We start from the raw sequence: 26,345 nt of genomic DNA on the forward strand, positions 1-26,345 counted from the left end.
GCCCTGCTCGGTGTGGGAAGTGCCAGGCCCCAGGGGAGGTGGGGAGACCTGGGATTGATGTGCTATTAAACCAAAGCGCAGGAATTTCTTTTTTTTTGAGGCAGAGTCTCACTCTGTTGCCCAGGCTAGAGTGAGTGCCATGGTGTCAGCCTAGCTCACAGCAACCTCAATCTCCTGGGCTCAAGCGATCCTCCTGCCTCAGCCTCCTGAGTAGCTGGGACTACAGGCATGCGCTACCACGCCCGGCTAATTTTTTCTATATGTATTTTTAGATGGCCAATTAATTTCTTTCTATTTATAGCAGAGACGGGGTCTTGCTCTTGCTCAGGCTAGTTTCAAACTCCTGACCTCGAGGGATCCTCCTGCCTCTGCCTCCCAGAGTGCTAGGATTGTAGGCGTGAGCCACCACGCCCTGCCAAGCGCAGGAAATTGCATGCATAGAAGGAAGGCGGGCGCTGGGTCTCTACGGCCTGGGTGTGGCCCACACTACCCCACCCCTACCTGCAGGGGAGTCGTCCTGAGAGGTGAGGCCAGAAGGGCTGGAGCCCAGGTCTAGCAGCTTCCATGTGTCCTGCAGGGAGCTGCTGGCAAGTGAAGATGACCTGTGGGTGTGGCAGCGGTCTTCCTCAGGGAATTCTAGAGCCTGGGGTGGCTTTGGGGACCTGTTTTCTTTCTGGTGAGTTGATCTGCAGGTCACCGTGGGGCTTCTGTGCTGCTTCTACAAACTCGAGAAAAGACACAGGCGTCCTTGAGAGCCACTCTCCCCAACCCGGGAAACACCAGGGCTCCCACCCGCTCCCTCCTGGATCAGTGAGGGGACGGGCGTGGCGCAGACAGGGCTGAGAGGGGACGGCACCGGGACCCCTGGGAGGCCAGCAGGGTTGGGAGCACAGCTGGAAGAGCCATCTGGGCTCTGGGAACACGGGGTACGGGCAGAGCCTGAATCACAGGGCTGCTCTGAACATAAAGGATGAAATAATTATAGCACTAAAGCAGCTTGATGAAAAAAAATGACAGTAATAAAAATAAAGGACAAAACAAGTCTGGGGCAACAGCTGTCCAGTCATGATGGAGTCTGGGATGAAACGAAGGGCATGTGCCCAAAATGGCTGTCGCTACAGCTGCACAGAGAGGAAGGCCGTCACGGGCCATGTGCACTTCAGGTGTCCCAGTGCCCTCCCACCGACTCATGGCCGTCCCACCGACCCATCTGCCTCCCACCGACCCATCGTCCTCCCACCGACCCATCCCCCTCCCACAGACCCATCATCCTCCCACAGAGCCATCCCCTTCCCACCGAGCCATTGGCCTCCCACCCAACCACCCCCCTCCCACCGACCCATCCCCCCTCCTACTGACCCATCCCCCCTCCCACCCACCCATCATCCTCCCACCCACCTACCCATCTGCCTCCCACCCACTCATCCCCCTCCCACCGACCCATCCCCCTCCCACAGACCCATCTGCCTCCCACCGACCCATCGTCCTCCCACTGACCCATCCCCCTCCCACAGACCCATCATCCTCCCACAGAGCCATCCCCTTCCCACCGAGCCATTGGCCTCCCACCCAACCACCCCCCTCCCACCGACCCATCCCCCCTCCCACCGACCCATCCCCCCTCCCACCGACCCATCCCCCCTCCCACCGACCCATCCCCCCTCCCACCGACCCATCCCCCCTCCCACCGACCCATCCCCCCTCCCACCCACCCATCATCCTCCCACCCACCTACCCATCTGCCTCCCACCCACTCATCCCCCTCCCACCGACCCATCCCCCTCCCACAGACCCATCATCCTCCCACAGAGCCATCCCCTTCCCACCGAGCCATTGGCCTCCCACCCAACCACCCCCCTCCCACCGACCCATCTCCCTCCCACCGACCCATCCCCCTCCCACCCACCCCCCTCCCACCTACCCATCCGCCTCCCCACTCACCCATCCCCCTCCCACCGACCCATCATCCTCCCACTGACCCATCATCCTCCCACCGACCCATCGTCCTCCCACCGACCCATCGTCCTCCCACTGACCCATCCCCCTCCCACCGACCCACTGTCCTCCCACCGAGCCATTACCCTCCCACAGAGCCATCGTCCTTGCTGGGCCCACTCATCACTCCAGATGAAGTCTGCAGTGACAGGTCAGGGGCAAATGCTCAGAGCAAGGCCATCTTTTTTTTTCTTTTGAGACAGAGTCTTTCTTGTTCTGTCACCTGGGCTAGAGTGCCATGGCATCAGCCTAGGTCACAGAAACCTCAAACTCCTGGGCTCAAACGATCCTCCTCCCTCAGCCTCCCAAGTGGCGGGGACTATAGGTGTGCACCACTCCTGGCTAACTTTTTCTATTCTTAATAGAGACGGGGTCTCACTCTTGCTCAGGCTGGTCTTGAACTCCTGAGCTCAACAATGTTCCCACCTCGGCCCCCCAGAATGCTGGGACTGCAGCGTGAGCCACCACACCCGGCCATCTCCTGAGAAGCCCGAGTGCTCAGGTCCCCGGCTCCCAGCTTCACCCAGCACCGCCTGCCCGGCCACCCCTGCGCCAGCTGTACCTGAACGGGCACAGCCACCCCTGCCTCACGGCCTCTCGGAGTCCCGTTTCTGCCGACTGTCTGTGTTGAGTGCGGTCGGCTCTTTCCCGGGTATTCGGAAAAACTTTCTTTCTTAGCATGGTTAGTGTCCTGTTGTGAAAATTTAAATAAGAGGAATTCAAGCGTTCAGGTGTCATTGAGGGTGCATGCCAACGAGCTTGCCCACAAGATTAGCAAGAAACGCCTTCCCCGGATTTCTGGTATCAGGGACTCACTCCATTTGGTGACAGGCCAAAAGGAAGGCACATGCTTGCCTCCACTAGTCAGGACAAATTTGACAGGCTTCCTGAAGTCAACCTAAGTTCTTCTCACGCCCTCCCAGGAGGCAGCAGGCGCCAACACTGGGCACCTGGACAGGAGCAGCCTCCTCCGCAGGGTCTGGGCAGCCGGCTCGGCCCGGCCCGGCCCAGGGCAGCTCCCTGGCACCCCCGGGGCTGGGCCCCATTGTCAGTCCCTTAGCTGGTGCCAATCTGCCCGTCCTGTGCCTAAACGCCTGACTCCACCCTGCCCTGCAGGGAAGACTGGGAAACAGCAGCAAAAAGGGAGCATTGAGGAGTCCCATGAGGGGTGTGAAAGGAAACAGGAAAAAGCAGGAAGAACAGGGGCAGCTGGCCTCGTGCAGAGCCGTGAGCAGCGGCGGCGGGCAGGGCCCTAGCACCGGCCCCTCCAGCCCCGGCACAGGTGTGTCCACGACCACTGTCGCCACGCTGCACCCGGCCCACGTTCAGTTAAACGCTTCAATTTCCACCCCCGTAGCCCGTGCCCATCCTTGCCCATCACCTGTCCCTCCCCGGACCAAGGGCTCTGGGTCCCGCTGAGTGACCTCTTGAAACTCCTCCCTGCGGCTTCTGATCCTGCCCTTTCCCGTTTCTCTCCTGATTATCTGTCCTTTTCTTATCCATTTGTAGGAGTTCTTCTCTGTATGTTCTTCCTATTGCTTCTGTACGGCACCATTTACTATCAGAAATAGGGAGGAACCTAAAGGGGGACCCTGTAGAGTCTTCTTTTCTCCAGTTTAGAGAGTTATTTCATGGGCTGTAACCAACACACGATAATTCTGTAGTCTGAAAGCTCAGATAGGCCGGGCGTGGTGGCTCACACCTGTAATCCTAGCACTCTGGGAGGCCGAGGCGGGTGGATCGCTCAAGTCAGGAGTTCGAAACCAGCCTGAGCAAGAGCGAGATCCCGTCTCTACTATAAACAGAAAGAAATTAATTGGACATCTAAAAATATATAGAAAAAAAATTAGCCAGGCATGGTGGCGCATGCCTGTAGTCCCAGCTACTCGGGAGGCTGAGGCAGTAGGATTGCTTGAACCCAGGAGTGTGACGTTGCTGTGAGCTAGGCTGACACCAACAGCCCTCTAGCCGGGGCAACAAGAGTGAGACTTTGTCTCAAAAATAAATAAATAAATAAATAAAATGAAATCTTGAGGTCCAGGCAGTCTCACTGGAACACACCCTGCCTGAGTATGTGTGGTCTCGGCTGCTTTTAGGCTAAAGCAGATTTGATTTGAGAAGCTGCAACAGAGACCGTGTGGCCCTTAAGGTCAAACATATGTCTTCTCCAGACCTTTGTGAAAAAAGTGGGTCGACCCCTGAGCTAGAGCCGCACGGATCAAGGTGGATACCCCTAAACATACAGGGGGATGCAAGCAATGTGCGGAAACAGACGGACGGCTGGGTGTGAGCAGACAGTCAAATGCCCACTGAGAAACAGAAACAGCAGACTCTGGGAAGGCCGGAGAAGGTGATGGAGGGGACGCTGGGGAGACACTCAGAGGAGTTACACTTTGTAACATTCTGTTTATTTAGTTGGATGATGTAAACACAGGCTTTCACTACACTGGTGATTGTATCTTCTTAGAAATCTAAAATATTTACAGGAAAAATAATAGGCCAGGTGCAGTGGCTTACACCTGTAATCCCAGCACTCTGAGAGGCTGAGGTGGGAGGATCGCTTGAGGCCAGGAGTTCAAGACCAGACTGAGCAAGAGCCAGACTCCATCTCTACTAAAAATAGAAAAATTAGCCGGGCATGGTGGTCCACACCTCTAGTCCCAGCAAATTAGGAGGCTGAGGCAGGAGAATTGCTCGAGCCCAGGACTTTGAGGCTGCCGTGAGCTGCGATGATGCCACGGCACTCTAGCTGGGGTGACAGAGCCAGACTGTCTCAGAAATATAAATAAATAAATAAATAAAACACATCCATAAAGAATAAATGTGCAGGCCGGGCGTGGTGGCTCACGCCTATAATCCTAGCACTCTGACAGGCCGAGGCAGGCAGATAGCTCGAGGTCAGGAGTTCAAAACCAGCCTGAGGGGCCGGGCGCTGTGGCTCAAGCCTGTAATCCTAGCTCTTGGGAGGCCGAGGCGGGCGGATTGCTCAAGGTCAGGAGTTCAAAACCAGCTTGAGCAAGAGCGAGACCCCGTCTCTACTATAAATAGAAAGAAATTAATTGGCCAACTGATATATATATATAAAATTAGCCGGGCATGGTGGCGCATGCCTGTAGTCCCAGCTACTCGGGAGGCTGAGGCAGAAGGATCACTCGAGCCCAGGAGTTTGAGGTTGCTGTGAGCTAGGCTGACGCCACGGCACTCACTCTAGCCTGGGCAACAAAGCGAGACTCTGTCTCAAAAAAAAAAAAAAAAAAAAAAAAAAAAAACCAGCCTGAGCAAGAGTGAGACCCCGTCTCTACTATAAATAGAAAGAAATTAATTGGCCAACTGATACATATATATATATATATATATAGAAAAAATCAGCCGGGCACGGTGGCACATGCCTGTAGTCTCAGCTACTTGGGAGGCTGAGGCAGTAGGATTGCTTGAGCCCAGGAGTTTGAGGTTGCTGTGAGCTAGGCTGACGCCACAGCACTCACTCTAGCCTAGGCAATACAGTGAGACTCTGTCTCAAAAAAAAAAAAAAAAAAAAAAAAATAGATGTGCAAAAACAGCCAAGAATATTTTATAAAGGAAGGGCAAGCTTGTTCTAGGAGACATTAAAACATATCACGAAGCTACGGTATCTAAAGCAGTACGGTGGCAGATTGGAAATGGGTAACTCATGGGAACCGTGTAGTAAACCACAACATAAACGCAGAACCTGACTCTAACCACAAGGCAGCTTCAGACAGACCCACAGGCTACAAAACACCGGCCTGCACTTTTCAAAACAAAGGTGGAGGAAGCATTCCAGGTCAGAGGTCAAAAACACGAGGGCCAGATGCAGCGTGGGATCTGGGACCGGCTCTGAGGTCGGAAGAAAATGGCTGAAGACGTGACTGCAAAGTGTGATGAACCCTCGGGCTGTGTCAGTGTTGTGCCGGCTGATTTGACCGTCTGCTGCAGCTGTGTGTGAGGGGACATCTTTGCTTCTCAGAGGTAAAGCAGCATGACGTCGGAACGTACTTTCTTTTCTTTTTTTTCTTTTTCTGAGACAGAGTCTCGCTCTGTTGCCTGGGCTAGAGTGCCGTGGCGTTGGCCTCGCTGACAGCAACCTCAGACTCCTGGGCTCAAGTGATCCTCCTGCCTCAGCCTCCCGAGTAGCTGGGACTACAGGCGTGCGCCACCGTACCCGGCTAATTTTTTTTCTATATATTTTTAGTTGTCCAATTAATTTCTTTCTATTTATAGTAGAGACGGGGTCTCGCTCTTGCTCAAGGCTGGTTTCGAATTCCAATCCGCCCGTCTCGGCCTCTCAGAGTGCTAGGATTTCAGGCGTGAGCCACCACGCCCGGCCCAAGAAATTTCTTATTACAGATGCATTTTTTTAACTTAAATTGGTAAAGATTTAAAAAATAATACCCAGATGGGTACAGCTATGGTAATACAGATGTGCGATATAATTTGTAATTTTATTTCATTTATTTTACTTTTTTTTTGAGACAGAGTCTCGCTTTGTTTCCCAGGCTAGAGTGAGTGCCGTGGCGTCAGCCTAGCTCACAGCAACCTCAAACTCCTAGGCTCAAGCAATCCTCCTGCCTCAGCCTCCCAAGTAGCTGGGACTACAGGCATGCGCCACCGTGCCCGGCTAAGTTTTTCTATATATATTAGTTGGCCAATTAATTTCTTTCTGTTTATAGTAGAGACAGGGTCTCGCTCTTGCTCAGGCTGGTTTCGAACTCCTGACCTCGAGCAATCCGCCCCCCTCAGCCTCCCAGAGTGCTAGGATTGCAGGCGTGAGCCACCGAGCCCGGCTAATTTGTAATTTTAAAAAAGAGCAGGAAACACGTCGAAATGTTACTGGTAACTATGTTTGGAGACTGAAAAGTGGAGGCTTTCGATATTATACTTGTTGAATTCTGAAGTTTCTCCAATGAAAACGCAAGACATAAAGGACAAGTAAACAACCGTTGGAGACGTCTCTCAGACGAAGGAGCGTACGGTACCTGTGCTGTGACGTGGGGCCTCGACTCTACCCCGCGACGGCCGCGGTCCGGAGGCGCCTCGGGGGCCACGCCTGGGCGCTGGGGTTCAGGCGTGGGAGGAAGTGGGTGGCGCGGCGGTTTCCCTGGAAGCAAGATCAGGGAGTGTTTGTTCTCTGTGGATACATCATTCCTCCTGTGCTGAGCACAAATACTCGAAAAGAACAGCACGTTCCTTTTCAAAACCAAAGTGACTTCTATTCCCCAGAGGACGTGTGTGTGCTCGCGGAGGGTGGGGGGGAGGGGACACACCGTGAGCGGGGACACACCGTGAGCCGTGACACGCGTGGCGTTTTGGTGGAGCCTGTGGGCATGACAGGAAGAGCCACCACCACACACGTCCCTCAGTTTCTCACGGTGGCAGAAGTGAACACATTCGTCAACAAACCCAAAGACAGTAGCATATAAAAATAAGTAGCAAGGCCGGGCGCGGTGGCTCACGCCTGTAATCCTAGCTCTTGGGAGGCCGAGGCGGGCGGATTGCTCGAGGTCGGGAGTTCAAAACCAGCCTGAGCAAGAGCGAGACCCCGTCTCTACTATAAATAGAAAGAAACTAATTGGCCAACTAATATATATAGAAAAAATTAGCCGGGCATGGTGGCGCATGCCTGTAGTCCCAGCTACTTGGGAGGCTGAGACAGAAGGATCGCTTGAGCCCAGGAGTCTGAGGTTGCTGTGAGCTAGGCTGACGCCACGGCACTCACTCTAGCCTAGGCAATAAAGTGAGACTCTGTCTCAAAAAAAAAAAAAAAAAAAAATAAGTAGCAGTGGCTCACGCCTGTAATCCTAGCACTTTGGGAGGCCGAGGCGGGCGGATTGCTCAAGGTCAGGAGTTCGAAACCAGCCTGAGCGAGACCCCGTCTCTACCAAAAATAGAAATAAATTAATTGACCAACTAAAAATATATATACAAAAGAAAAATTAGCCGGGCATGGTGGCGCATGCCTGTAGTCCCAGCTACTCGGGAGGCTGAGGCAGTAGGATCGCTGAGCCCCGGAGATTGAGTTTGCTGTGAGCCAGGCTAATGCCACGGCACTCACTCTAGCCTGGGCAACAAAGTGAGACTCTGTCTCAAAAAAAAAAAATAAGCAGCAAAACTTTAAGTACATAAACTTAAATATTGTGGTCGTAATCAATGCATTGTCTCTCACCAAGAAATGAATCTGCATGTCAAGTGAAGATCCACTCATCAACTCAATTCATGGTAAGCAACCTAAAGATCTTGGAAATTTACCTTTAATCTGACATACCTCAAGACATAATTAATGTTTCTTCTCAGGCCGGGCGCAGTGGCTCACGCCTGTAATCCTAGCACTTTGGGAGGCCGAGGCGGGCGGATTGCTCAAGGTCAGGAGTTCGAAACCAGCCTGAGCGAGACCCCGTCTCTACCAAAAATAGAAATAAATTAATTGACCAACTAAAAATATATATATACAAAAAATTAGCCGGGCAAGGTGGCACATGCCTGCAGTCCCAGCTACTCGGGAGGCTGAGGCAGTAGGATCGCTGAGCCCTGGAGATTGAGGTTGCTGTGAGCTAGGCTGACGCCACGGCACTCACTCTAGCCTGGGCACCAAAGTGAGACTCTGTCTCAAAAAAAAAAAAAAAATGTTTCTTCTCCTCTTTACCCAGTTAAAAAAAAAAAGAAAAAGAAATAGTAAATTAAGGCTGGGCGCAGTGGCTCATACCTGTAATCCTAACACTCTGGGAGGCCGAGGCGGGCGGATTGCTAGAGCTCAGAAGTTAGAAACCAGCCTGAGCAAGAGAGAGACACCATCTCTACTATAAATAGAAAGAAATAGGCCAACTAATATATATAGAAAAACTTAGCTGGCCATGGTGGTGCATGCCTGTAGTCCCAGCTACTCGGGAGGCTGAGGCAGGAGGATCACTTGAGCCCAGGAGTCTGAGGTTGCTGTGAGCTAGGCTGACGCCACGGCACTCACTCAAGCCTGGGCAATAAAGCGAGACTCTGTCTCAAAAAAAAAAAAAAAAAAAAAAAAAAAAAAGGAAAGAAAGGAAAAGAAAAAAAAGAAATAGTAAATTAAAATAAAAATAAAGAAATTTTAATAATAGAAAAAAATAATAAGGAAGACATAATTACTGTTTGAATAACGTTTCCTGGAATAACAAATCAATTTGGCTAAATTTACTGCGGATCCTAATTAGTGTTTTGTGTGTGGGTGTGGGTTTATAACTATTGCTATTTAGCATATTGGAAATTGAGAGAAGTTTTCATTTGGCACCAGTCACGCCTCGGGTAAACGGCAGTGGCTGGGACGGCGCCACAGCGCAGAGCTAGCGCACTGGAAAGGAGCACACTGAAGAGCCTGCTCGTCGGTCCCTCTGAGATTACTGCTGCTCAGATATTTTGGGAAGCTTGAGAAGAAAGGAATTTGCTCATATTTACAATCCGGTAGGTTCCTGACTTGGTTTCCTAGCCTCAGAGGCATTTATTTATTATTTTTAAGATGCTCTTTTTCTTTGAGACAGAGTCTCACTCTGTTGCCCGGGCTAGAGTGCCGTGGCGTCAGCCTAGCTCACAGCAACCTCAAACTCCTGGGCTCAAGCGATCCTCCTGTCTCAGCCTCCCGAGTAGCTGGGCCTACAGGCATGCGCCACCATGCCCGGCTACTTTTTCCTATATATTTTTAGGTCAGTTAACTGCTTTCTAATTTTAGTAGAGATGGGGTCTCACTCTTGCTCTGGCTGGTCTGGAACTCCTGAGTACAAATGATCCTCCTGCCTCGGCCTCCCAGAGTGCTAGGATTATAGGCGTGAGCCACCGCGCCAGGCCTTAAGAGGCTTTTAAAAGTCCAATCTGAAATTCCTTATGAAAACTTTTAGCAGAACAAACTTGAGAAGGCCGACCTGTGGAGATAATCAAGTCTAATTCGTTTTCCCTCGAGAGCAGGGGACTGTGCGGAAAACACCGTGCTCCAGCACGAACGCTTTGCCCCCTGGACACCCCCTGGCTAGCAGGGCCCCGCCGCTCCCCATCTCAGAGCCGCTTCTCAGCCCCACAAGCGACAGACGGGCAGATGTGTCCTGTCCTCTCCCCTCTGGAAGAACCAGCTCCGCCTTCGTCTGCAACTCACAGTCATTCCTGTACTCCATATACATCTGTGCTTTCTCTGCTTTTGCTTTGAGCTAGTTACGACATCCGTCTGGCCTCCTCACTGCCTAATGAACAGAATACAGCCCAGGTTGGCACTGACAGGCACACGTGGGAAGCAGCGTTCACAGGGTGCCGGCGGCGGGGAGGAGGGGCGCGGTGAGCTGTGCGCCGTCTGGGGGATGGGCACGCATGTGGCTCCGACTCTAGTGGTGCAAACGCTATTATTTATGTAACCAAAACGTTTGTACCCCCGTAATACTCTGAAATGAAGAAAATAAAATAAAAATAATACATTATCCGGGCACAGTGGCGCATGCCTGTAGTCCCAGCTACTCGGGAGGCTGAGGCAGGAGGATCGCCAGCCGCCCAGGAGTTTGAGGTTGCTGTGAGCTGGGCTGACACCATGGCTCTCTAGCCCGGGCAAGAGAGTGAGACTCCGTCTCAAAAAAAAAAAAAAAAAAAAAAAAAAAGCCCAAACACATGCTCATTTTTCATACCTATTTGAGAGCTATATTTTACTTCTTTCTGAAAATTATCTTTTAATACATGATTAAAGAAATATTATTGAATGTTGTTAAGCACCAGGAAGGACACTGAATAATGAACCAGGATGAACTATGACCATCACCAACATTTCTAAGTGACATATAAAGCCCCATGGTGAAGACTAAAGGAGAAACACACACACACACAAGAACAGTAGAGATTTCAACACAAATCATAGTTCTTTGCAGTTCAAACAGAAGAGTATAAATAAATTTAGAAAGAATATTAATAAGGTTGTCAAATACAATAAAATCAAAAGTCCAGCACATTTAGTTTAAGAAATAACCAAAGAGGGCCAGGTGCGGTGGTTCATGCCTGTAAACCTAGCTACTCTGGAGGCTGAGGTGGGAGGATCGCTTGAGGTCAGGAGCTCAAGACCAGCTTGGGCAAGAGCAAGACCCCGTCTCTACTAGAAAATAGAAAAAAAATTACCAGGCAACTAAAAATAGAAAAAATTAGCTGGGTGTGGCAGTGCTTACAGCCCAGCTACTCTGGAGGCCAAGGTAGGAGGATGGCTTGAGCCCAGGAGTTGGAGGCTGCAGTGAGCTGTGATCAGCCTCCCCAGTAGATGGGGTGACAGGTGCCACCACACCTGGCTGAGGACGCAGCACTTTAGTGGGGAACAGACTTCCCGAAAGGAAACACATGGTGTGTGTTTGGTATACGTGAAGCAAGACCGAAAAGCCTCCTTCATTCTTCTCTCACTCTACTCCCCAACTGCCAAGAAATCAACAAGCTTCCGGCCAGACCTCCCCGTGGGTGTGTGCATGCACACGCATGCAGTCTTGCACATGCACACGTGTGCACCTGCACACGCCCTTTCATGTGATCTAAACATGCTCTGGGGCAGGCTGCACTTCCATGTGATGACACGACCAGGCCAGTGTCACGTGGGAGTGTGGTCAGTAGGCCACACTGGTCCACAGACCGCACCCGGCCCACAGTGAGAGACAGCCCCAGGAGCTTCTGTGCAGCTGCCACGGCATTTACGGCACTCCAGAGACGCAGTGGCCCACGGCACCCGAGAGGGTGGGCGGGGTCTCTGCCGGGCAGTGCTGCCAGCGCTGGATGCCGACGCCCTGAGCCCAGACCATTTCTATCACACCATTCGCAATTATTTTCTTGCTATTGCAAAAATTTTGCTAAGAGTATCCTTCTCATTTATCTTTTTTATATCCATCAGAATATATTTAAAATAGATTTCTAGGAGAAAAAACACTGACTCAAAAGGTCCAAACATTTAAAAATTGGACAGATGCAGTAAAATTGTGCTCCAAAAAGGCTATTTTGTTTTTTTTTCAGACAGAGTCTCACTCTGTTGCCCGGGCTAGAGTGCCGTGGCGTCAGCCTAGCTCACAGCAACCTCAGACTCCTGGGCTCACGCGATCCTTCTGCCTCAGCCTCCCGAGTAGCTGGGACTACAGGCATGCGCCACCACGCCAGGATAATTTTTTCTATATATTTTTAGTTGACTGGCTAATTTCTTTCTATTTTTAGTAGAGACGGGGTCTTGCTCTTGCTCAGGCTGGTTTCAAACTCCTGACGTTGAGCGATCTGCCCGCCTTGGTCTCCCAGAGTGCTAGGATTACAGGCGCGAGCCCCCCATTGTGCCGGGCCCCAAAAGGCTTTTCCGACGGGGACTCCTACCGACACAGCGCGGTGTGTCTCCTGTACCCTCAACGCCAAACGTGACACTTCTAAACCAGACATGCATTTCCTAGAGGCCAACCTCATCGGTTGTGCGGGTTCGCGCTGGACCTGCCTCGGGCCCTGCGCCCGTGAGCTCTCTCCTCGCCCATCACGGGTACTGACTCTTTTTATCTGCCAGGTTTGTTGCAAACATTTACCTAGTCTGTTATCTTTTTTCTTGGAGGCCTTTCCCTTAGAGATGTTTTAAAATGTGATGACATCTAATCTGTGGATCGTTCGCTTTTCCCTGCCTTGGTGGTTTTAGGTTTTCAGTCTGATGGAGAGGAGCTTTTCCCCTGAAGATGAACTGAGTCGACGTATACACTGCAGTGGGGAAGGACAGGGAGTTGAACCCCACAACACGCACAGAAGTAGACTCTAGATGACGTAAACATCCAAACGTGAAACAGCAGAAGTCTCATAAAATGAAGGAAAGACAGCCACGGACGCGGGAGGAGACAGGAGTGATGGGGCCCCATGCGCTCTGTGGTGCTCGCAAGGCTAAGACGACAGGCCGGGCGCGGTGTCTCACGCCTGTAATCCTAGCACTCTGGGAGGCTGAGGTGGGAGGATCGCTCAAGGTCAGGAGTTTGAGACCAGCCTGAGCGAGAGCGAGACCTCGTCTCTACTAAAAATAGAAAGAAATTATCTGGAAAACTAAAAATATGTAGAAAAAATTAGCCGGGCATGGTGGCGCTTGCCTGTAGTCCCAGCTACTCGCTCGGGAGGCTGAGGCAGGAGGATCGCTTGAGCCCAGGAGTCTGAGGTTGCTGTGAGCTACGCTGACACCACAGCACTCTAGCCCAGGCAAGAGAGTGAGACTCTGTCTCAAAAAAAAAAAAAAAAAAAAGGCTAAGACGACAGACTCTTTCCAGCCAAATGTAAATGGCCAAAATTGGGCAAGAAAAGGCAGAAAAGCCATACAGACATGTCACTACAGAAGAAAATAAAAAGATGAATTGAAGTCTGCCATTAACAAAGGTACCAGATATGGAGAGTTTTATTGCTAAGGTTTCTCTCACCTTCAGAGAGGGCTGCTAACTTAGTCAGTAGGGATTCGTGGCTTCCTCTGAGGTTGTGAGGCAGCCAGGGAGAGGCCTGGTGAGAGGAGACGAAGGGTTCAGCCAGATCTAGGCATGGAGGGGCAGGCATTAAGGAAGGCAGGAGGCATCTGGTACCAGCAGGGGCTTCTCTGCTGAATGGAAGGATGAGTAGATGAATGAGCAGGTGGGTGGATGGCTGAGTAGATGGGTAGATCGAAGGGCAGGTAGGTGAATGGAAGGATGAGTAGATGGAAGGATGGGTGGATGGGTGGATGGGTGGGTGGATGGGTGGGTAGATGGATGGGTGGATGGATGGGTAGATAGGTGGATGGAAGTTTGAGTAGATGGCTGGGTGGGCAGGTAAGTGGATGGAAGGATCAGTGGATGGATATGAGTAGCTGGGTGAATGGGTGGATGGATCGAAGGATGAGTGGATGGATGGGTGGATGGATGGCCAGGTGAGGTGGATGGAAGGATCAGTGGATGGATGAATGGATGGGTAGATGGATGGAAGTTTGGGTAGATGGCTGGGTAGATGGGTGGATGGATGGAGAGGTAAGTGGATAGATGGGTGAGTGGATGGATGGGTGAGAGGTTGGATGGATGGGTGCATGGATGGATGACTCACTAAAACACTTGGCTATAGGCTAGTCCAGCTAAAAAAGCTACAATGAGGGAGAAAGACAAATTCCCTGGAATGAAGGGTCAGAGGGGGAGGCACGGCTACAGAGTCCATGGTGGTATTGGCAGAACCAGGCATGGAGGTCAAGGTCAAAGGGCGGCAAGGCTCAGACAGGGGAGAGTGTTGCCCATCTAGAAGATGACAGAATAGGATGGGATTAAGAGTGGGAAGACAGAACACAGTGCTCCAGTCCCACTGCAGTTGCCAACCATGAAGTGACAGGGACAAGGCAGGTGGGCGTGAGCCCAGCACAGACTTGACCAGGCCCTTGTCAGCCTGGCAGAAAGACGGCCAGAGAGGGGGCAGGCAAGAGCGCCTCCATCAGCGCTGGTCCTGAGAGATGCCAATCTGTGACCGGGGAGCCCCAGGATGGCCCTGCGTTCACAGGTCCCTCACAAGGCAGGCAGGGTGAGTGACGGTCCACATCCCACCGGTGTACCGCTAACGACACCTTCTAGAAATACCAACCACCAAGAACTTTTGCTACTCCTCTTTCCAGGGCCGGGTTCTTAGTAGGACAAAGCCTCCATGACAAGCCTCCACGGGAGCCCTCTCCCGAGCGGCTCAAGTGAACAGTGGTCTGAGGAGGACCCGGGCTAAGTCACGGGTGAGGTCCATGGCGTGGTCCCCCGGCCCAGCCTCCCCTCGCTGCGCCTACACGCCACTCGACACGGGGCGGAACCCAGCGCCCACTCTCCAGGGGCCACTACGGCCGCACTCCAGGGGCCACCATGGCCACTCGGAGCTGGGCGGTCGGGGTCTGGCTGGAGGAGACGCGGCCGAGGTCGGTGAGGCGGGGGAGGCTGGAGAGAGACGGCACGTGCTTGGGCGCTGCGGGGAAATGGATGGGGACTCGATACGATGAGTCTGAGAGCCACGCCTGACTGACGTCCCCAGACGGCGCCCACCCAGGAGTGCGTGACAGCCACCCCCCCACGAAAGGCCACGTGCGCTTGCCCTGGCAACTTCAGTGGACCTCCCGCGGATCTTCAGGCTGGAGTCCCACCCCGTGGAGGCGCTGGGCATTTCTGAGTGCGGCCTGCCGTGCGCACTGGGAACAGGTGTGCCTCAGACTCCAGCCGGCCCACGCGTGTGCACGTCACGGCCCGGCCTCGGTCTTGGTGGGGACAGTCGCTGCTTTCTCTGCAGAAGCCCCGCCGGGGACGCGGCAGCCTCTGCTGGTCCCCACAGAGCCCCACAGACATCAGCCGCTGCGCCACGCCAGGAGTTTCTCTCACGACGCTGCCAGAGCAGCGGGCTTGCAGGTCGCCTGCCACTGGGGTGCCCCTGCGACCTCCGCCCAGCCCGGGCCCTCAGAGGCGCCAGTGGATGGATCTGGGCCTCCTCCCCTGGACCATGGGGTGCAGCCCAGCACCCGGCCCCCACCCCGGCCCTCAGAGGCGCCAGCGGATGGATCTGGGCCTCCTCCCCTGGACCATGGGGTGCACCCCAGCACCCGGCCCCCACCCCGGCCCTCAGAGGCGCCAGTGGATGGATCTGGGCCTCCTCCCCTGGACCATGGGGTGCACCCCAGCACCCGGCCCCCACCCCGGCCCTCAGAGGCGCCAGCGGATGGATCTGGGCCTCCTCCCCTGGACCATGGGGTGCAGCCCAGCACCCGGCCCCCACCCCGGCCCTCAGAGGTGCCAGTGGATGGATCTGGGCACCCTCCCCTGGACCATGGGGTGCACCCCAGCACCCGGCCCCCACCCCGGCCCTCAGAGGTGCCAGTGGATGGATCTGGGCACCCTCCCCTGGACCATGGGGTGCACCCCAGCACCCGGCCCCCACCCCGGCCCTCAGAGGCGCCAGCGGATGGATCTGGGCCTCCTCCCCTGGACCATGGGGTGCACCCCAGCACCCGGCCCCCACCCCGGCCCTCAGAGGCGCCAGCGGATGGATCTGGGCCTCCTCCCCTGGACCATGGGGTGCACCCCAGCACCCGGCCCCCACCCCGGCCCTCAGAGGCGCCAGCGGATGGATCTGGGCCTCCTCCCCTGGACCATGGGGTGCAGCCCAGCACCCGGCCCCCACCCCGGCCCTCAGAGGCGCCAGCGGATGGATCTGGGCCTCCTCCCCTGGACCATGGGGTGCAGCCCAGCACCCGGCCCCCACCCCGGCCCTCAGAGGCGCCAGCGGATGGATCTGGGCCTCCTCCCCTGGACCATGGGGTGCAGCCCAGCACCCGGCCCCCACCCCGGCCCTCAGAGGCGCCAGCGGATGGATCTGGGCCTCCTCCCCTGGACCGTGGGGTGCACCCCAGCACCCGGCCCCCACCCCGGCCCTCAGAGGTGCCAGTGGATGGATCTGGGCCTCCTCCCCTGGACCAGGGGGCGCGCCCCAGCACCCGGCCCCCACCCCGAGCCAACGCTCCCGCGCTCGAGGGCTCACCTTCCGCGTGGCCGCGGTCCGCGCGGAGTCTGTTCCCCATCTCGATGAGCTGCTCCTTCTCCAGGTGGAGGCTGAGGATTCTTCTGGCCGCCTCCCTCAGCTTCCTCTGGAGCTGGGGCACAGACGGGGTCCGCGGGGGCTGTGGCCCCGGCCTCGGGGGCACGGGGACCTGCCCCTGGCCCTCAGCCTGCGCGGCCGCTCCGTCCTGGACGCCCTGTGGACAGACACACACGCGATGGCCCAAGGCCAGCCCCAGCCAGAGCTCTTGCGGGAGTAGGGGAGGGGGGTGCGGGTCTGGAAGGCGGGGAGCCACTGCCCGGCCCACGGGGCCTCCCCACTGGCTCCCAGGACCGGCACCGCCGTCCGCGTCACGGGGTGACGTCCTTCTAAGAGGACAGGAGGGCTCACTGCCCCCTTAGCTCTGGTGGGTTTCTTCCTTTGCACAAACAGGATAAATAAGCCCCGTTTACCATGAATGTCCTGAGCCAAGGCCTGCCCGCAGGGGCCCTCTTGCCGTGGCTTCCCCACCTCCTGCTCCGTGAGCCCGGAGCCCTGTGTGTCCCCCGACCCCGCACCCACCACCGCCCGCCCTCAGTGGCGCCCCCAGGTGCTGGCGCCCCGCCTGCTCCTCGCCTCTGGCTCTCCCCTTTCTCCGCCTGCCAGCGCCTGCAGCCACCCTGCAGTGGGCTGTGGCTCCCCGGCCTCCCGCAGAAGGCAAGGGGTAAACGCAAAGGCAAAGCACCAAGGCAGGGGGAGGCTATCGAGAAGGGGGCAGTGGAGCCACCCGGGTCCCCCAGGGCCCTGGGCCCGAGGCAGAGACCCTGCTGGCGCTGTGCCATCCACAACACGTGACTGCCGCACTCGAGCGCAGTCCCCACACGGAGGGACGACTGTGACAGAAACGGGTGCCACAGGCCTGGCAAAGAGGACGTGTTCCTGCCTCTGCCTCGCCGTGGCTGACCCCGTGCCATGGCCCTGTCCTGGCCTCGGGGCTCCGAGTCCCTGGAACAGACCGGCACGCTGTGTCCCGCCCGCTTCCTGGTGAGCCTTTCCAGGGCTGGCAGGCGCCTGTGCCCTCTGGGCGCTGCCGTTCTTCGGGCGGCCTGGGAGCTGCCCAGCCACCGTGCACAGCGCCTCCCGGGCATGTGCCACGGGTCAGTGTGGGACCGAGAGGGTCACAGGTGACTCAGCACAGAGGAGAGAAGTCTCTTCTCTGCCCAGGCCCAGGCACCGGATCCTGATGAGCCTCCCAGTGTGACGCGCCTGCCCTGAGCGGCCTCTGGTCCTGGGCCTTGAGTCGGGCCAGGGGCCTGGGGAGAGGTGGGGTGCCCTGCACTCCACCCAGGGCCCACCTGGGCCCAGTGAGACGGGCCACAGCCTGGAGAGCCAGGCCCAGGCAGGCGGGAACCTGGGTCCTCCGCTGGAACACACTGGATTGTTTTGCTATTTCAAGTGAGAAAAGAACAGTCCTGACCAGGAGTAGAGTGAGAGGAGAAGAATCCGAAGGAGGCTTTTCAGTCTTGCTTCACGTATACCAAACACACACCATGTGTTTCCTTTCGAGAAGTCTGTTCCCCACTAAAGTGCTGAGTCCTAAGCCAGGCGAGGTGCTCACGCCTGTAATCCTAGCACTCTGGGAGGCCGAGGCGGGAGGATCGTTTGAGCTCAGGAGTTCGAGACCAGCCTGAGCAAGAGCGAGACCCTGTCTCTACTAACTATAGAAAGAAATGAATTGGTCAACTAATATATATGGAAAAAAAATTAGCCAGGCATGGTGGCGCCTGCCTGTAGTCCCAGCTACTTGGGAGGCTGAGGCAGGAGGATCACTTGAGCCAGGAGTTTGAGGTTGCTGGGAGCTAGGCTGACGCCACGGCACTCTAGCCCAGGCAAGAGAGCAGAGACTGTCTCAAAAAATAAAAAAGAACAATCCAGCCGGGCGAGGTGGCTCACGCCTGTAATCCTGGCACTCTGGGAGGCCGAGGCGGGCAGATTGCTCAAGGTCAGGAGTTCAAAACCAGCCTGAGCGAGACCCCGTCTCTACCATAAAAATAGAAAGAAATTAATTGGCCAACTAATATATATATATATAAAAATCAGCCGGGCATGGTGGCTTGTGCCTGTAGTCCCAGCCACTCGGGAGCCTGAGGCAGGAGGATTGCTTGAGCCCAGGAGTTTGAGGTTGCTGTGGGCTAGGCTGACGCCACGGCACTCACTCTAGCCTAGGCAAGAAAGCGAGACTCTGTCTCAAAAAAAAAAATAAAAAATAAAAAATAAAAAAATAAAAAAGAACAATCCAGAAAGCAGAGACTTTGCAGATCTCAGAGCAGACGCCCCTTTCCACGATGCTGCTGTCCCATCCACACACAGTGACTGGGGGCTGTGCAGTGGGGAGTCCGCCTTTCTTGGGTTCAGTTTCCGGTAAAATTTTACTTGGTAAAAGTTCATTTTGACGACTCTCTGAAGTCTTTCCCCAAAATACAGACTCAGAGTCCTCTAGGAGGCTGAGGGCTGAGGCCGGCTCAAAGGGCTCCACTCACACACAGTGGCTAGGCCGTCTCAGGACAGCCGGCACCCGTCTCTGGACAGCCGCGGGGTCTCAGACTTGACGGCCAACACTGCCCCCCAGTGGCCCCGGGGCAGGTCCGTGCCCCCTCTGACCTCACACCAGCAGGGCGGGCGGGAAGGCCTGGGGCGGAGTTGGGCTTCCGGGACCAGGCGCAGCTGCCCTGGGTGCTGCGTGGGGCGGCAGGGGGCCGGGCCTGCCTGGGTGCAGGGCACCCCGTGCTGCCGGCAGTCTCTCCCCCGAGGCTGGGCCTGGTGGGCCCCAGGCAGCTCACGCGGCACCAGGGAGAAGCTGGAACATGACACTGCACACGCCGGGTCCCCAAAGCTGTGTGAGGCTCTCCAGCTCTGCATACTCCTCGCCCCTTGGCTGGGGTGGGGACAAAGGGACCTGGCTGGTGACAGAGAAGCCCCTTGGCTGGGGTGGGGGCAAAGGGACCCGGCTGGTGACACAGAAACGCAAGGACAGTCCCCCAGAACTTATGGGCACCAGCCCCTCCACGACCTCCTCCTGGAACCATCTGAGAGCAAGCTGGGGACGCCGGGCGCTTTACGCCTCACCATTTGGGTTTGTGCTTCCTGTGACAGGGCGCACAGACACGACACAGGACCTGACCCGCGGCCACCTGTCCGGATGACCTTGCGCAGCCCGTCTCTCCCGTCCAGGACGCCGAGTGGCACTCACGGGCAGGGGACGTCTCCACTTGTGTTTTGTGACCCACTCTGAGCCCGATCTGGCTCATTTGCAGCACGTCTGTCCCTCCGTCTGGGTCTGTCTGAGGCTTCCTCACGTTTAGGTTCAGGTCTGTGTTTTTGGCATGATCTCCAGGTAAGAAAGAGGCTGTGCCATTCTCGGTGCAGCCTGGCCAGAGGCGCATGACGTCTGTCTGCCCCAGTGTTGGGGATGCGAGCTCTGACAGTTCGGTTAAGGGGGGGTCCCACAGGCTGCTCCACGGAAAAGTTACTGTTTCTCTCAGTAATTAAGAAGTGATTTCTGGGTGGGGTACAGTGGCTCACACCTGTCATCCCAGCACTTTGGGAGCTCAAGGTAGGAGGATCACTTGAGGCCAGGAGCTCAAGACCAGCCTGGGGAACATAGTGAGACCCTGTCTCTACAAAAAATTAAAAAAATCAGCCGGCTGTGGCAGCGCCTGTAGTCCCAGCTATTCGGGAAGGAGGCTGAGGCAGGAGGATTGCTTGAGCCCAGGAGTTTGAGGCTGCAGTGAGCTATGATGATGTCACTGCACTCCAGCCTGGGAAACACAGTGAGATTCTGTCAAAGAAAACTAGTGGTTTGTGGGGAGATGCTGAATAAACACCTTGTTGCCCACCCAACTTGCACCTCTAATTTCAGCACTCATCCGTGATCCTCCAGCCACCATTCCTTTTGGTTTGTCAGTTGACACTCCTCTTCCTCAACTCAACCCAATGGAGCTCGATCTTTTACATCATTGCTGCCGGCCCGGAGGTGGCCAGGGGAACCCCTTGGAGCTGGGCCCTGTGAGCAGAGCGGGAAACGCAGGTGCCAGCGTCTGGGCACTGAGCGCCACTGGCGGGCCGGTGCAGGCCTGCGCCCGCCCATTGCTTTATGTGCCCAGAACAACAGCTGTATTTGTCCCTGCACTGGTGACCCCGCTCTGGAGTGGAGTCTCCCTGGCCCCACCCTGTCTGCCCGGCCCCTTGTCTCCAGGACCTCAGACCTTGTCTGACGGAGAGTGGCCACTCATCTTCCACCCAGGGAGTGACCTCTCACCTCGCGGAGGTCACAGGTCACTGAGACCCACAGGGAGCCCAGAGCCTGGCTGCCGTTTCTGCTGAACGTGGACACTGTGGCCCGAGAGCTCTCTGCCTTGGGCCACTCCGGCTCCCAGTGTGCCTGCCGTGCGGGTGGCAGAGGTGCAGGGCTGCAACCTGCTTCCAGCGGGGCTGCCACAGGTGGGAGCCGGCCCTGCAGCTGCTGCAGTCCGGGGTTCCGGCGTTTACCCGCCAGCTAAGCCCCCTGGTGCCCACAGCCGTGTGCCAGGTAGGGACCGAGGCTCCCCGGCCTCCTCAACCCTGGCCCTGTCTCCTCCCCAGCGGCCTCACATTTTTGCCCACACAAAGGCAAAGCTGGCCTGTTCCTCATTTTCCATGAGCCCCAGACAGCCCCAGCCACGCCTTCTTCTCTAGCCTGTCCCCAAGCCTCGAGCAGCGGCCTGTGCCCCGGCCTTGGGGACGACATACTGCCTTCAGTTTCTGCGCTGGTTCTGCCAGGGAACTCCTAGAGCTTCAGACATCACTGTACTGCCCCTAAAACCTATGGCTTTTTAATTTTTGTCTATATATACTAGTTGGCCAATTAATTTATTTCTATTTTTAGTAGAGACAGGGTCTAGCTCTTGCTCAGGCTAGTTTGGAACTCCTGACCTCAAGCAATCCGCCCGCCTCGGCCTCCCAGAGTGCTAAGATTACAGGTGTGCGCCACCGTGCCTGGCCAACCTCTGGCTTTTTAATAGGTCACCAACAGCAACCACTCAGGGTGCGTGTGAGGGAGCCCAGGCGGCCTGACCTTCCCTTGTGGCCCTGGGTAAGAAGAAGGGGGACTGCTGGTCAGCTCCACCACGCCACCCAGGTGGGGTCCAGAGCCCGCTCCCCGGCTCAGAGCCTCGGCTCCAGCCCCGCCTCGGAGCTGGGGGCGCTTGTGCCGAGGGCCTGACTGGAGCTGGGTAGGGGGACAGTGTGGCCCAGGCGGCCCTGGAGGCTGCAGCGAGCACCACGGGCCCCCCCCCCAGAGGGCCCACAACAAAGCACCAAGGCAGGGCCTGCATGAGGGGAACTGGGATGACCCCCCCAGCAAGCCGTCGACAGTCTTGCTTTTTCTTTTTTCTTTTTTTTTTTTTTTTTTTTGAGACAGAGTCTCGCTTTGTTGCCCAGGCTAGAGTGAGTGCCGTGGCGTCAGCCTAGCTCACAGCAACCTCAAACTCCTGGGCTCGAGCGATCCTTCTGCCTCAGCCTCCCTGGTAGCTGGGACTACAGGCATGTGCCACCATGCCCGGCTAATTTTTTTTATATATATATCAGTTGGCCAATTGATTTCTTTCTATTTATAGTAGAGACGGGGTCTCGCTCTTGCTCAGGCTGGTTTTGAACTCCTGACCTTGAGCAATCCGCCCGCCTCGGCCTCCCAAGAGCTAGGATTACAGGCGTGAGCCACAGCGCCCGGCCGCTTTTTCTTTTTTCTTTTGACACAGAGTCTCACTCTGTTGCCCGGGCTAGAGTGCCATGGTGTCAGCCTAGCTCACAGCAACCTCAGACTCCTGGGCTCAAGCAATACTACTGTCTCAGCCTCCCAAGTAGCTGGGACTACAGGCATGTGCCACCATGCCCAGCTAATTTTATATATATATATTTAGTTGTCCAATTAATTTCTTTCTATTTTTAGTAGAGACGGGGTCTAGCTCTTGCTCAGGCTGGTTTCGAACTCCTGACCTTGAGCGATCCTATGCTTTTAACTGAAGGGAGAACTGGTGGGTGGGGCTGCACTCTGCCCGTGGCAGCAACAGTGGAAGCAGAGGACCAGAGTGAGAACAAGCTCACAGAGGAAGAAGGCAGAAGAGGAGGAGAAAGGGTGGAGGCAGGCAGGTGGAGAAAGGGTGGAGGCCACTGCAGGCGGAGCACCAGCCAGGATGGCTGTCACGGCGGGAGTCCAGACAGGCCTGTGGCTGGAGGAGCAGCTGGGCCCACTGGAGCAGGGAACCCACCTCTCTCCTGAGGGCTGCAGGGTCCGAGGCTCTCGGCTGCTTCTCGCCTGAAGGCTCCCCTCCGTCCTGCCAGGCCATCCCGAGATGCTCCCCCAGCTCAGCCACCTGCGTCCGCAGCTCCAAAACCTCCAGGTGCACTTGGTTCACCTCTCGGGGAAGCTCTCGCTGGACGGTGTCTGGCTCCAGGGGCTTCTGCAACACCTAGGAGGCCATTCAGGAGCAGCGTTAGGCTGGATGTGGTCGCCACAAACCCACTCCCTCACCTCTTGGCCACTGCTCCCACCTGCCAGCTGCCCGGGTCACTCACAAACCCGCTCCCTCACCTCTCGGCCACTGCTCCCACCTGCCAGCTGCCCGGGTCACTCACAAACCCGCTCCCTCACCTCTTGACTGGCAGCTCCGCCCGGCTGTGCCTCAGACCCCGGGCTGAGGGCTAGTCTGTGGGTGGAGGTGCTGGGACAGAGGCCTCAGAACCCTCTTCCTGAGCCTTCCTGAACCCGCTGCTTCCAGGGGGAAACAAATGCCTCTAGAAAACGGCAGGTAACCAGTCGGAGCTATGGAGTTTTCTTTTCCGATAATCGAAGGGCAGAGCTGGGAGGCAGGTGGGAGACCCAGAGGCAGACGAGAGGCGGAAGTGAACAGACGGCTTGGAAAGGGAATCCAGGGGGCACAGGGACGGCTCTGGTGGCTGCAGGCTGGCCACGGGGTTCCCAGCCGGGGTCCCCCCAGCCTCCCCAGAGCCCTGGGCTGGCGTCTCCCGCGGGGGCCACTCTCAGCGTCTGCCCCACACCTGGCGCAGGGGAGCGCGGGGCGGGGGGACAGGAAGACACCCTCCCCACACCTTCACTCTCCCACTTCATCCTCAGGAGAGAAAATATGATTTTTCCTATTCAGGGGATCCTACAGAGAATTCCTGATGAATCACTTATGTTTGAATTTGTCACACACACAAACCAAGGTGACCATGTGGTAAACAGGCACCGCTAAGTCAACAAACAAACAATACTCTGAGGTGAACATTTTTCCTAGGATAACCGCACGATCTACATTACACCAAGATAAAACCACAAGCCTTTATTTAAATATTTCTTATTTGTCGTGTGCGTGTGCGCGTACACACGTGTGCGTGTGCAACCCCGACGCCGGGCAGAACTGGGAAGGGCCTGGAGTCTCCCCTCTCGCGTGTGCGTGCACAGGCCTCCGACCTCACGAGCAGACATGGAAAAGCAGTCGAGTTTGTCCCTACGGCAACAACGGAGATGCGCTTCCCATCAAGACAGCAGATGTCACCAAAACACGCTACGGGTATGAAGTGACCAACACGCTGACTAGCCTGACTGGCCATTCCACACTGCACACATATTTAGAAACAACACGTTGTACACCATAAATACACACAGTATTTATTTGGCATTTAAAAACAAGCAAATAAATAAATCCAAAATCTTTGGAAGGTAGAAAAGACAAGGCCGAGTGCGGGGGCCCAGCTTGCGCCGGGCAGCAGATGGGAATTCCGGGCGGTCTCCACTCCACAGGGACGCTCCCCCCGACTTTAGCTAAAGTGTGGACTTAGAGGACCTGTGACAGGTCCCTCCTCAGGTTGCCTCTTGAGAAATAAAAGGCAACAGGACAGAATGGTCCAGAGGCACAAGCCACAAGAAAAATGCATAAACCAGATTTGATCAAAATTAGAACTGGGGCAGGGGGCGGTGGCTCACGCCTGTAATCCTAGCACTCTGGGAGGCCCAGGTGGGCGGATTGCTCAAGGTCAGGAGTTCAAAACCAGCCTGAGCAAGAGCGAGACACCGTCTCTACTAAAAATAGAAAGAAATTAATTGGCCAACTAATATATATAGAAAAAAATTAGCCGGGCATGGTGGCGCATGCCTGTAGTCCCAGCTACTCGGGAGGCTGAGGCAGGAGGATCGCTTGAGCCCAGGAGTTCGAGGTTGCTGTGAACTAGGCTGACGCCACGGCACTCTAGCCTGGGCAACAGAGTTAGACTCTGTCTCAAAAAAAAAAATTAGAAACATTTGTGTTCCCGAGGACCCAATCACTGAGAGAATAACAAGACGGTGGGAGAAAAATCAGCAGATCGAGTATCTGATAAGGGCTTGTATCCAGGAATGCAGGGAAAATCTCTCACGACTCAACAATGCAAAGACAAATAACCCCGTGGGCAAGGGATCTAAACAGACATTTCTCCAAAGACATACAAACGACCAAGCGGTCCATGAAAAGACACTCAACATCACATGTCACCAAGAACATGCAAATCAAACCACATGGAGATGGCACCTTGCCCCACCAGGAGGGCTAGAATCACGGACGACAGCCAGTGTCGGGAGGATGTGGAGAAGCTGGAACCTTCCACACCGCTGCTGGGCGTGTAAAACGGTGCACCTGATCTGGAAGACAGTCTGGTGGCTCCTCAAAATGCTAAATACAGAATGATCATGTGACCCAGCTATTCCACTTCTAGGTATGTACCCAAAACACTGAAAACCCAAGTCTGCACAGAGACTCGTACAGGAATGTTCCTAACAGCGTTATTCGCGATCCGAAAAGTGGAAACAAACCAATGCTGACCAACTCACAGCAGATAAACTAAACATAGTGGACTCACACAGCGGAGTGTCACTCAGCCATCAGAAGGAAGGGAGTGCTGACACACCCACAGAGAGACCTCGAGAACCTCACACCACACGAAAGAAGCCAGACACAAAAGGACGAGTACTCAGCTGGGCGTCGTGGCTCACCCTGCAATGCCAGCACTCTGGGAGGCCAAGGTGGGGGGATCATTTGAGCTTAGGAGTTCGAGACCAGCCTGAGCAAGAGTGAGACCTCGTCTCTATTAAGAATAGAAAAATTAACACTCCGTGCCCAGCTACTGAGGAGGCTGAGGCAGGAGGATCAATTGAGCCCAGGAAGTTGAGGCTGCAGTGAGCTGTGATCACGCCACTGCATTCTACCTGGGGGACACAGTGAGACTTTGTCTCAGAAGAAAAAAAAAAAGGGCAAGCACTGTACGATTCTGTCCACGTGAGGCACCTAAAATAGACAATTTATAGGGAGCAAGAGGGAACCACTGGTTACCGGGGCTGTTACTGGGGGCTGGCGGGTGGGGAATCACTGCTTTATGGACACAGAGTTTCCATCTGGGGTGGATGAAAAAGTTCTGGAAACAGACAGTGGTGATATTTACACAACATTGGGAATATACTTAATGCCACTGAATGATGCACTTAAAAATGGTTAGAATGGCAACATTTGTCATGCATATTTTATCATAATTTTTTTAAGTAAAAAGCAAAAAGATTGTATGAATTTGAAGCAATCAGACCTGGACTGTGGCTGCAGCCACACGTGTAACAGGCCAGGATTCCTCTGGGATTCCCTTCAGCCGAGCGTGACCACAACCCGACGCCAGAGGGGCACCAGACCAGGGGACTGCAAAGAATGGCACTTGCTAATGTCACGGGGGGAGCGTTAGGGTCACCGCGTGGCGTGCCGGCCACTCCTGGGGCCAGTCCCAGCAAGGAGTGGGTG

At 55.4% G+C, this 26,345-nt stretch overlaps 1 protein-coding gene across 3 annotated transcripts in view; it reads right to left on the reverse strand.

The window, feature by feature from the left end:
- The window catches only part of CCDC57 (coiled-coil domain containing 57), a 100,485-nt gene that overhangs the window by 22,926 nt on the left and 51,214 nt on the right, over window positions 1-26,345 (reverse strand). For 2 of the 3 annotated variants that reach the window (XM_075999840.1, XM_075999839.1), the window contains exons 14-18: window positions 22,797-22,997; window positions 16,495-16,708; window positions 6,990-7,111; window positions 2,558-2,686; window positions 502-718 (exon numbers count right to left, since the gene is read on the reverse strand). In XM_075999840.1, coding sequence (XP_075855955.1) covers window positions 502-718; window positions 2,558-2,686; window positions 6,990-7,111; window positions 16,495-16,708; window positions 22,797-22,997 — 883 coding nt within the window. Of the gene's footprint in view, window positions 1-501; window positions 726-2,557; window positions 2,687-6,989; window positions 7,112-16,494; window positions 16,709-22,796; window positions 22,998-26,345 lie in introns of those variants that run through there. The other variant, XM_075999841.1, reaches the window with a different exon arrangement.

The sequence above is a fragment of the Microcebus murinus genome, unplaced genomic scaffold (genome assembly GCF_040939455.1).
Source record: "Microcebus murinus isolate Inina unplaced genomic scaffold, M.murinus_Inina_mat1.0 scaf010_hap2_Mmur4.0, whole genome shotgun sequence".
Classification (NCBI taxonomy): domain Eukaryota; kingdom Metazoa; phylum Chordata; class Mammalia; order Primates; family Cheirogaleidae; genus Microcebus; species Microcebus murinus.